General features: G+C 46.9%; 1 protein-coding gene across 10 annotated transcripts in view; it reads left to right on the top strand.

Moving 5' to 3' along the window:
• Positions 1-12,193, top strand: part of LOC135386212 (poly(rC)-binding protein 3-like) — a 417,863-nt gene that overhangs the window by 355,672 nt on the left and 49,998 nt on the right. For 4 of the 10 annotated variants that reach the window (XM_064616025.1, XM_064616020.1, XM_064616018.1 and 1 more), the window contains exons 1-2: positions 6,531-6,682; positions 9,505-9,663. In XM_064616025.1, coding sequence (XP_064472095.1) covers positions 6,659-6,682; positions 9,505-9,663 — 183 coding nt within the window. In that variant the 5' untranslated portion in view covers positions 6,531-6,658. Of the gene's footprint in view, positions 1-6,528; positions 6,683-9,504; positions 9,664-12,193 lie in introns of those variants that run through there. The other 6 variants (XM_064616021.1, XM_064616022.1, XM_064616023.1 and 3 more) reach the window with 3 other exon arrangements.

Here is a 12,193-nt window from a genome sequence, read left to right as displayed (position 1 = left end):
GGATGGGGACGGCGGGGCCAACAAATAGAGTATTTGTCGTCGGCACAGTGGGATCGCTGAACCGTACGTGGAACAGTTCGTGGCTAGATACAATATTGCGAACTTGTTGCTTACGAGTGAGCGAGAGCGGTATTTGTTTTGCGTGCATCAACGTGCGTTAAGCGCATGCTTAATCTCTTAATCTTAGTGTGTGCGTTGTGATGTCTCCGCTTGCATGCTAGTTGATCTATAGGTAGGTGTAAACCGACCGAGTGAGTGAGTGAGTGAGTAAATGAAAAAGAAAAAAAAAATGAGAAAATTGGCACCACAGTACTAGACACTTGGAGTGCAAACACTCAGATACGAAAAGTCACACAGAGTCACAACAGTCAATAAATAAATAAATTGAAGAACGGAAACGGAAACAGAGGCACAAAAGTCAAAACTTATCGTGGGTACAATTTCACGCAGGAACGAGACCAAGGTACGCAGCGCAAGCTCACTTTCATGCCGGGGGTCGGGCACCCAAAACCGTAGATAACCAAACCAAACCAAAACCAGCCGAGTAACTGTGCGTTACGTTCATCGAGTGAAGTGGTTGTTAAAGAAGTACGGAAGATTCCTCGAGCTTTTTTTTTTTTGTACCGCGTCATACGAGTACAGTGAACCCTCGTTAATATGACCCCCGATAATCTGACGTACGCGCTTTACGACCATGCTCCTGGGGAACAATGCAGTGAAACCTCTGCAAATCCCCCCCCCGTTAATATGACAATTCTGCATTATGACCAAAATTAGCGGGAACGGCCATGGTCATAATAACGAGGGTTCACTATACTACCTTCAGGAATGGTCACGCAAAATATTTACTTTGGAAAACGCGTATTTCCCGAGAAAATTAGTTCTCGCACCGGGCGACTATCTCACCCAGCTCTTTGTGACATGTTGTGACGTCATATCACCGACCACTTTTATTGGCTGTCGAGAATCTTCTGCTACGGCGAGGGCGCAAAGGCGACCGGTCGACTTCTGTGTCTCAAACGCGGGACTGGCGGCTCCAACTACGACCGCAAAAAGGAAGAAAGAACGCGCGCGCACTGGGTGAAAGACGCGGCGTCGACGCAATTTTTCTGACAGGCGAGATTGAATGCACAGCGGGATTGTGCTCTGCAGTCGTACTTTTTGTGCGATACTTTTTCCCCAACTTTATGTACCCCAGGGCTTGTAATCTTAATCTCTACCCCCTCCTGACATATATTTTTCGATTCCTTCGACGCTCCTTTACGGGCGTTGTGACACTTTAAAATAGGTGGTTCGTTACACTGTGCACCTAGAGCACTAGAAAAACAAGTTTCAGAGTACCGCCAACCGCTTGGCTTGACATGGCTTCGTCTCACGTAACCAAGCAACGACGCCATTTCCCTTCCACGCGAATTGGGCCAGCTGTGTTGACGCTCTGCGACAAATGCAATTTTATGTAATCTCGCTTGAGATTACCTGTGCTAGACGATCCCAGACGGTACATAAACTATACTGTCTGTACAGATATACGGGCATAGCCAATTTAAAAGCGAAAAAGGACCTCCTAGGTAGGGAAAATATAATATCACTTATTTAATAATTTGATTTAAGAACACAGGCGTCAGACTGTAGTATTTTAATCAACAGGGCCAGTGATCTATGGGAGCATTACATGTACAAGAGCTAACCAAATGAATAAATAAATGGAAGGGATATGGTGGATCACGGTCACGTGGGTGGATTCGGCCAATAACCATCGCGGCGGCAAAGGGAAAAGGCTGGCGGTACTCTGAAACTTGTTTTTCTAGTGCTCTATGTGCACCCACTGTACTGCACGCCACAGTATTGAGCACAAAATAATTATTTTTCTGCACACAAGAGCTACCAACAAGAGCTGCTACCACCCCTATTGGTACTGGTACGCACGTGATCTCCTCCGCGATGCCTCAGTGGGCATGTTGCATGACGCTTGGGGGCGCTCCGAACTGTATTCTGCAGCGCCAATCGTGGTCGTGTAGTTGGAGGCTTGTCCGTACACAGGCGTGCATGTATCGCGTATGCTGCGGCTCTGAAAAATCGTGGCGCAATGATTTCCACAAAAGAGATGACGTTCCCGGTACAGCGATAAGACAAGAAACACGCCGGACACGACCGCCTACACCCTAAGAAAAAAAGGAGTAAAACGGGGAGTAATTGCAGCTTCTACTCCCCTAGATTGCAATTACTCCCCATTATAGTCCCCTAACCCAACATTTAGTCCCGACATTTACTCCCCAAGACTGCAAATTGTCCCTAAACTTCGTGAATGGTCTCCTGAATACAACAGTCTACGTAAATATGTGCCCTTGGTCAATTTGAACGACATAAGGCTGTATAACTCAGCCAACGTAGCAATTTTCCAGCCACACAGAGTAAGAAACAGGTAGAGCATCTTTTTTTCGCAGATTGTGCCATATGTATGGCGCAAGATTTTATATCACTCGATATATCACGGTTGACGGTTTGCTTCAAAGTATTTTCATGCATGCGCACCAATTATGTACCTTGGACTCTTACAACAGAGCGTGAAATGCGGTCTTCACTCTGTGACATTCATTTACTCCCGTGCATTTACTCCCGAAAGGGACTATTTTTTGCGGCAATGCAATTACTCCCCAAAAGGAGTAAAAGTACTCCTTTTTTTCTTAGAGTGTAGAGCGTTCTGCGCACGAGAAGGGAGTTGGCGCTGCGCTCGCCGGACGAAACTGTAGTGCAACAGTTCCCCGGCGATTGTCTACCTATTGTAATCTGTAATTATAAGTACAGAAATGACATAAATCAAACTGGATTCAAGGCTTAAAATAATTGTCTTTTGCATTTATCCCGCACACCTTGGGACGAAGTGTCGCGACGCCTTTAGTTCTCTCACACTAAGCGTGGAGCACGTATAGCCTTCGTAATGTAATCAGATAACAAATGGCTCTTTTGTAGATACCGCTAGTTTTCGATTAGACGTAGCGCACCATTCGAACGCTTCACAGCATCATTTTAGAACTAACCTAGGAACTTCGACCGTGAGAACCCCGTGGGATCTTTAATCCTGTTCTGTACGAATGCACGATACCAGGTTCTCAAACGGCAGGCTTTCTCCCAAGAGCTTGGAACGACGATGCCCTTTGAACCATATGGTAGATCGCTGACATGGGGTCTCAGATGAACCGAGACTGACGTGCTGTACTGACACAACGTGCAGCGTCACAACTTACCAGACAGGAAGTTTTTATCTCTTTTTTTTCTTCTTCCTTTTTTAGGAGAATATAGTACGTGCCACTCTCCTAACGTATTCCGATTTTACAAACGTAGAGAGACGGGTGTAGAATCAAACAAAACTTTTCTCTGCCCTGCCTGCACCCAGACACACACTCGAGCAGTGCTCTGTCTAAATCAAATCGATCAATCGTATTCAGGACCCACCGAGCAACTCTCCTCACTTAAATTAACACTCTCCACCATCGTCCCTCTTCCCAGGCTTCCACAAAACCACGCTTTCTTATCTACTTCAGATTTCTCTCTCTCTCTTTTTTTTCACCCCCCCCCCCCGCCTCAGTATACACAGTCTATGTATCAAAGCTTCGAAAACAGCGCAAAAGGAGAAAGGAAAAGGAATGCCTCTCCCTCCTCCTCCTCCTCCTTGATTAATGATACTGTCCGAATTTATCAGTTCCTCCGTTCTCTACACTGCCAGAGCGATCGACATCAATTTGTCCTCGTAAGGAACTTTCTCGAAAACATTATATACGCGCACCCTCTACCTCATACGAAATAGAAAAAAGAAAGAAAAAAAAAGAAGGTAGAAAGGCAGGTCGGTTGATCACACCGAGTACATGCCATCTTTTGTGGCTATACTCCTCTCTTTGATCAGCTAAAAACTCGGGCTGCGTCAGCAGCTTGTCGGATCCGTTTTAACTGGTCCTCATTTAAAGGTCGGTAAACTGATTCTGTTTAGTCGGATAATTTCTTCTTTAAAAAAAAATGAGTGCAAGCAGAAACTGCTGACTCGCGCGCAGGACTTTTTAAAGTTCGAAAAGAAGTCTTATATTTCGACCTTTTTGATTCGATTCGATCTGATTGCAATCAGATCGAATCGAATCAGAAAGGTCGAAACATAAAACTAGCGAAAGATAAGACATAGCTTTAGGTTGAAACTTTCAGCCTAATATAAGCCTAAGTCGAAAAGACACAGAGACGAACTCGGACCTTTGACGCGCACCAATCACGAGAGAGAATTTTATTTTTTTATTTTTTTTAGGTAGCGAGAGGGAGATTACACCATCTCCCTCGCTTCGACGAGAAGTACAACTCCTTCTAGACGTAGCACAAAAATGAAACACATCCATAATTTTTACCGCGCGACCATCTCCTCATATAGACGAGAAAACCCGGCGGCGACCCGAACAACCACCACCAGCACCACCAGGCTTGTAAACAGACTTAACGGCGAAGAACCCGTGTTGACGGTTTAAGCCAATTTGTTCAAATCCTGCTGACATGGGACTCGCGGCTAAGTGGATCTTTCGAGTCACGTTTCCATTTATCTTGCGCGAGTTTAACGATGTTGTACGAGAGAAAGAGATGACACAAGAGAGAGAGAGAGAAGAAAAAAAAGAAGGGGAGGAGGAAGAAAACGGGACGTCGATCTCAAAGGAGAGGTAACGGAAACTCGACTTCGTTATGGGGAGCAAGCGAACACTGTGAAGTGTGTATATTTGTGCATTTTTTTGGATGAGGAATGCGAACACTAGAGAAAAAAATAGGGGAGGGGGGGATATTCGTGTTTTGTGGTTTTTGCACGGAAAAGGGCCTAAGTAGGTTGTTTACACTCGCATCCGTGACTCTTAATAATGGAGCATAATTTTTTATATCGCGAGAGAGACACACGGTCCGTGGAGAATGAAGTTTTTCTTGCCGCCGTATCAAGTTTTAGTGCGCTTTCTTTCTTTTTTTTTTTTTTTTTCGACGCTGTAGAAGTTTGTGTGGAAACCGGATACGATGGCAATAATAATGCTCGAAGTTGGAGTATTACTTAGAGGGGGGTAGTACTTATCTATTCGGGTGCTTATTAGTATAATTTCACGCAAGTTTGGGCATATTGGCGCAAACGGTCCAACCGGTTGCTATGCCGTTCGATAGTTTCTTATTCGTTTGGCGTAAGTTTGTTTAATACGATTATTGTGACGAAAATCTATGTATCTAAATAAAATATAAAAAAAGTATGCATCAGCGAAGTAGCTCTGTGGATATAAGGTCTCTGCTTCTTGGTTTGCAGATATAGGTGGGCATATTAAATACTGGGAGGGGTGGTGGAATTCGGCACCACAAGGGCTCTGCCGTCTAAAAGTCTCTCTCGCTGAAGTTCCGTACATACGTCGACACGTGCAGTTCCCATTGAAGTCTGCCCAGGAGGCATATACTCACCTCCTTTCCCCCGCACTCTCTCTTGCTATCCCTTTTTCGTCTGTCTAATACTGCAGCCAACACTGTTGCGGCAACAGTGGTGACTGCAGGCCAAAATATTTTTTATAAAGATTTTCCTCACCTCACCTCACCTCAAAATGTTTCTTGAAAATTTTCCTCACCTTACCTCAATTTTTTTAAAGATTTTCCTCACCTCAAACATCACCAGAAAAATTGGCCCTCACCTCACCTCAAATATCGTGAGGTGAGGGTGAGGCAACCCTCACCCTCACACGCCCTCGTGAGTGTGCCCACCTCTGCTGTTGCCCCGCGAAGGCTGTGTAGAATGAACGATTATACATCTTGACGAAAGAAAAAGAAAAAAAAAAGATAGCCCTCTTCGTAATGGCGTTATATGAAATTCTACGCGCTACGCCCGAAATAACGCCGAGGAAAGTTTCTAAATTGGCACCCCTTTCGCTGAGCGTGTAAGACTGCTTTGATAGGAGCATTCCTCTCCCCCTAATGCCGCATTGTGGGCCCAGCCGAAACCCCTTTGAACCCCTAGACATGACGAACGTCTCTCGCCCCCAAACTCGACAGTGCATCGTCCCTTTTTGTTGTTGCCACCCCCCCCCCCCACCCCCCGAAATACGCCACGTGGTCGAGGTGAGACGGAACGCATCGCAGCAGTGTCTTTCATTGCCAGGGATCTCTGATCGCGGCCAGGAAAACCGCGAGGCGCCGCCGAATGCCCTGGCACGAAACCAGCGCCCCGACGAAAATAGTAAAACGGGTGGGGACATCATCCCTTTCCCCCGCGATTCTACGTACATGCATCACCATCACCGCACAGAGAGAGAGAGGAGGAATGGTAGATTCCCTTCAACCCTTTCTCAAGCCCCAGTGTCTCGGGATCCCAGGTCAGAAACAGCGAACCCTTTCCTCTGTTGCTTTTTTTGTAATGTCATTGTTCAAAGTTGGCACAGGAGTCCTCGTCATCGTCGTTAAACAACGCGAAATTCCTGCTCTTGTAAATAACGGCCATCAAAAAGCGGTGCTTGCCTTCTTTTGCTCTCGACTCCGTGTGGCGGAGTGGAAATTGGATTAAAGCGCGCCGCTCCACGCACGCGCGCGCGCTGTTTCTCGGTGCTCTCCAGGTAGTGTGCCCGCGCTCTTCGCAGAGGAATAAGCGTCTTCTCCCTCCGTCGCCTGTCACCGGTATATGGAAGTCATACTCGTCCCACTAGTGAGTATGTCGTTTTTTTTGTCTGTCGTGCCCGAGTATACACGCAGCGCGTTGACATTGCATCGCGTCGTGTTTGCAGCGGTAATTCGGAGCTCGCGTTGTCACACAAACTCCGGCGTGTTCTTGTGCCTCCTGTGAATCATGCACCTGCCGTGCGTCTTTTGTAGCGCGTGCGCGTTGTATTCGCTCGTTTCCTTTCAAGTTTGTGAACCAAACGCCTCCTGGAAACGTAAGGTTGACGTCCTTGTTACGGTGTACGTTGATTGAGTGACGTACACTCCTTCGTTTGGATCAGGCTCATGTCTGCGTTGGGATTGGGTGAATGTTTGCGATATCGTTGGAGTAACATAAGCACATGTTGCATTCACATACGTTGATGACGACGATGTGCGTAGTGACATCTTTTGAAGGAGTGCTCGTATTTTATTACTCTATCAGAACGAGGACTAGCTTTAGGTTGAAACTTTCAGCCTAATATAATTAAAAGAGAAGGCTGAAAGGAAGCAACCTGCTGAGGAAATCGGCGGCATGAATACACTTAATGTTGGGGTGTAACTAGTTGTTTTCTTTTGTAATACTCAGGACCTTAGCAGATTGTATCTTTTCTAGCTGACGTCGTTTGCGATGCAGCTATCGTGATTATCTTTCGTTCGACGTGTAAATTTCAAACGTAATATGCTAGCGAGAGTAACTGCGAGCAGCAATCTTAGCAGATGTGGCATTTTTGTTATCGATACCTGGTTGAGGAGGTTAGTGAAAAAAAAAAAAAAAATGGGTTGTGCATTTGTCTCTTCATGCGTGTTAAGTTGATAGAATGGATTATGTTTCATGATTGGATGTGTGACGTTATGACACGGGCATAGCTGCCCACTAGGCCTATCCACGAATGCACGTTTGCATAATCGCAGGGTGCTCCGTGCCTGTTTCTTTTTCCCTAGAGTTGGCATCATTAGCTCCCCTGAGCCCCTTTATAGAGTCAACACGCCTTTCCTTGGTTCGCGGTGCCTCCGAGCACTGTCATTCGCCACGAGCAGTCACGTGGCTTGTGACTGTGCACTGCCATTGGACGCCAGGAACACGCATGTTTATAAAAATGTATTTTTATCGCTTTTGTAAACATGCCACTGGATGTCAGTGCATGGGCCATCCTGAATGATTTGAACTTTAACGTCGTCTTAGGAAGTTTCAAAGTGTACTACAATCTCTGTGAGCAACATAGACCTGTCATTAGTGCAAGTAACCGAGTGCAAGTGGAGCAAGTAACTAACGTAAATAGCTCACGACTTTCCAATGACGTGACTCTGCTTATCACATGTATCAGAGTATGTTCGTTCGTGCGGACGGCGCATCTGCATTAGAACTCCTCCTCCTATAACCATGGGTTATATTCTGCGGCATAGCCAGAGCCACAATATATTCTGTAGCAGACGAAAAAACGTAGCAGACGACAAAGTCGACAGTGTCGCCACCTATGTACGCAGTCCGCGCGAGTTCTCAACACCGGACGCCACGGAACATCTGCCCCGTGACCAGGCTTCTGCTTTCTATGCATTCCACTGGAATATTCCTGGGGGGTGTCGATCGTCCGAATGCAGGTGTGGTGCGTGCGTATAGTTACGGTATACCGTTCGAATTCCACGTGGTCTCCTTCTCGTTGCACAGCAGGAAGTCGGCGCACATGTGCTCAGCTTTCGTCTGGGGAGAGATGGCGGGAGAGATATCGTATGAAGAAAGTTGAATAAGAATAAAAAGTGAGAGTGGCTTCCTTGAACCCAAGCCAGACGCCGCCCTAGAGTTTGCTATGCGAGATTGCAGCCGGTGCGAAGCCAGCAGTATTCTAGGATCTGTCTCATAGCGCTCGCCAAGTGTTAAAATGTCTCCCCGCTGTTGTAACGAAATACGCGACGATAACGTTTTCGCGGTTCTGTGTGCGACGAAGGGCTTAGCGTCTTTGAGTTTGTAACGTTAACAAGCGTACCGGCATAATGCGCTTTGTAGCGGAACTCCGATGTCCATTACAGCTGCATTAGTGGGCAGAAGTGTACCTGAGACAGCGAACCGTTTCGTTCCGGTCCCGTTTTACTTGATCTTTTTAATGGAAGGGTTTGCTTTGGAGTATCGTTTCCGTCTGCTTTTCAGCGTGTTCACGCAACTACTTATCGATGGTATACACACACACATATATATTGGATGGTGATGGGGTGGGCGATTCACCGCCGCTGAGGCGGTACACTGCCCTATTTCACGTGGGGGGAGGATGGAGGGATGATGATGGGGCTTTCAAAGAGCCGTCGCTAGACCGGTGGAGCGCAAGTACTCCGCCAGAAGACGAAGGCCCTGCGTCTAGTGGGCAGCGTTCGACCACGGACAGAGGATCTTCTCTAGGTTGGACGGCCGCCTGTCAACGCGTTGCATAGAGAGTACATACATAAATTTAAATAGCAGTGCAAAAGTGAATATACCAATTTACAGTAAGCTCGCGCTGTAAAATACCGAACAGTTGCAAAGTTGGGAACTCATCAATGAAATCATGAAAAAGAGAGGCTTGATAGCAAGCATCACCGCAAGTTCGAAAATGGAGAACGAAAGCAGGCACGGAACCGTGTTCCTTGCTCACTTTACCTCGCAGTCGTGATTGAGCCGCGACCAGGATCGATTTTGGCAATGGGTTACGAGTGAAAGGAGACTGTCGCGGTTGCTGGATGTCACGCTTTCCCGTTTTCTGTCCTGTTGCTGCTTTAGCTTCTTGCCCTGTATACCCCTGTCTCTGTGCTGCTGTCCCCCTTTAATTGACTGGTGTGGTCTCTTTTTCTCATGCGTAGCGGCCCTCCGTTCCGCAACCACTACCTGACACCACCACACTGCCCTGCCTGCTGGCTCCCCCTCTCACCACCTCCACCACCATCATGGCAGCCGTAGATACCAAGTCCCTGGACGGCCCCTCTGTCACCCTTACTGTCAGGTTGATTATGCAGGGGAAGGTGAGTTCCTCTCTCCTCTCTATCTTCTGCTTCTCTCATTATTTACTATACATGTGCACAGCCAACTTCCTCGAGAACTCTGCAACTCCTCTGTGCCAAAATGTCTAGCACGCATCGTCTGCTTCGCAGCATGCGCTACCAAGTGTCGTCTGCAAGTAGTTGCAGAACAGTGTTGCAGATTTAGCGGAAGTTTCCCGCCAGATCTGGCGGATTTGATTATAGCGAGGTCGTGTTATAGACGGGCCATATTTTTGTTTGACGGCTAGCGGATGCTTTGGCGGGTTTTAGCGGTATGGTTCATTTGCCGCAACTATACGACTTTTCGTGATGAGAGAACGCACAGGTAGGGACGGACTGACAAGATCGTCGTCCCTTGACCGTCCGTGTAGACTTGTGTATTTTCTCATCGTGATATTGAACTAACACGCTCTCCATCTCCTTGTACGATATTTGGGACTTGTTTAATTCGCTTATTCCCACAAGAAAAAAACAACGTGTTGAACCCATGAGCCATGAATGTGGCCACAGGACGGTGTGCAGGTTTAACACACACACACACACAAATAGAGATACGATGATGAGATGGGTGGGTGGGTGGGTGGGCAGGTTTAACACTAACTGGACTTAGTTACACATTTTCGTCCTTCGCTACTTTCTTTTTTTTTTTTTTTTTCGACTACTAGGGGGGGAATGTGTTTACCGAAAAAAAAGAAAGAGAAGAAAGGTTTCGACGACTAGTCCCTGTTTGAAGCGAAGCGCCAGTGCGCGTCCTAGAACTTCTTTAACATATGTCAAGGGCAAGCAAAAGCTTTCGGAAAGAATGGCTCCGGGACCCGTTGCTAAGCCCTGGCTGCGCTGTAGAAACAGGAGGAGATAGCACCGAAATGGCTGAATGCGGGTATCGTGGACGTGTGTTTGGTTCCAAGCGTTCAGATCTGATGGCACAAAGAAACATTACGAAGCAGAAGGAAGGATCGAGTCTGCACACAGTTTACTTCGCGTCGGCTTCGTGCCCAGAAAAGCGCACCCAGCACAAGAAGCTCAAGACAAGATTGTACGAAGAAGACAACGAAGACACTGTTAATGTTATTTTTATTTATTTTTTCGGCGAGGGGAGGTGTACCACGAATTTGTCCCGTGAGTCAACCAAGAGTTTTAAGTTTCCGCGCTCATGCGTATATGCGCGGTGCAGTTAGACGCCATCGTCCTGACCTGTGGGCTCTGTTGAGTGACAACGCAAGACCACACGCAAGTCTCCGTGTCACACGATTCCTCGCTAAACGCATCGCTGTGCTTGCCTGATGACCTCTCACCGTGCGATTTTTTTTCTTTTTGTTCTGTTTCCACGCCTGAAAAAAAAAACGAAAAAAGAAAGCGCACGCACACTAAAAGGTCAGCGACATGAGAGCATCGAGGCTACTCAAGACTCTGTGATGATGGAGATGACTGCTATTCCATACTTTCCAACCCAGCATTTGCAGGAACGCTAGAAAAAAAAAATGGCATTGACTGCGGAGAGGACTAGTCCGAAGTTGACAGCAACAATTAGTTGACAACTTGAATTTCGTATTTTTTACATACTCGGTCTCGAAACTTTTGAGACGAAGGTAGTGCGTAGATCTGTTTATTCCTATTATAATTAGAGCCAAGGGTTTGGCTTCTGCTCTAATAAAATGGAAAAGCACCACTCTACTGTTCTTTTTTTTTTCTTCAGCCACCCCTTCAACCCGTCATGCATCATCGGCCCTTGGGCCACCGCGGCCCACTCGAGGGCGGCCTTACGTCATGTCGTTTTTATTGATTTTTATTTATTTATTATTTTTTTAGAAGACTGGCCTAATGGGCTCATTGTGACACCGAACAGCGCCCTCGGGCATTCCCACTATCACGATCAGGATCTAGCGTTCCACTCCTAGAGTGGGAAAACACCCCCTCTTCATCGTCAAAATATAATTGTTGTTGTTATAGTTATCGAAATGCACCGCACATTCAGCGGATTCTATAGCGGAATCACTGAGCCGCTCTGGCGGATTGTTCTTCGAAAGCTTTGGCAACGCTGGTTGCAAATAATGCAGTGTATTCGAGCAAACATCAGTGCCGAAATGAAGAGTTGTGCTCACGCCTTCGTTTGAAACTCATAAATCATTATGCACCTTTGCTTTCCGCAGTTAATGTCATCCTAGGCGATTGCAGACAGCATCATCTGATCGGGGACTAGACGATACCCGTAGGTTTTGCAAGGCTTGGTGACGTCATTGCGGACGTGGTAACATTTTACGCAGTTCGCGCAGTTCTTGTGAGTGATTACAACGCGCGCCATATCGGCTCATTGACGGATTTCGAGCGCAACACGGCGTACGCACACCTGCTTCAGCGTAATTCCTTTCATGTCCCCTGTACCTGTATTACTATCACATTCTTAGCGCTCGCTGCCCGTGCTGAGCCTGCTACACCTCGTACTCGCATCTTTCCTTTTAAGAATACTCTCTTTGTGGTACTAGGCACCCGAAGCGTCCCTCCAAAGACATTG

The sequence above is a fragment of the Ornithodoros turicata genome, chromosome 2 (genome assembly GCF_037126465.1).
Source record: "Ornithodoros turicata isolate Travis chromosome 2, ASM3712646v1, whole genome shotgun sequence".
Classification (NCBI taxonomy): Eukaryota; Metazoa; Arthropoda; class Arachnida; order Ixodida; family Argasidae; genus Ornithodoros; species Ornithodoros turicata.
The sequence above is the reverse complement of the archived record's forward strand: the minus strand, read 5'-3'. Positions and strand labels throughout refer to the sequence as shown.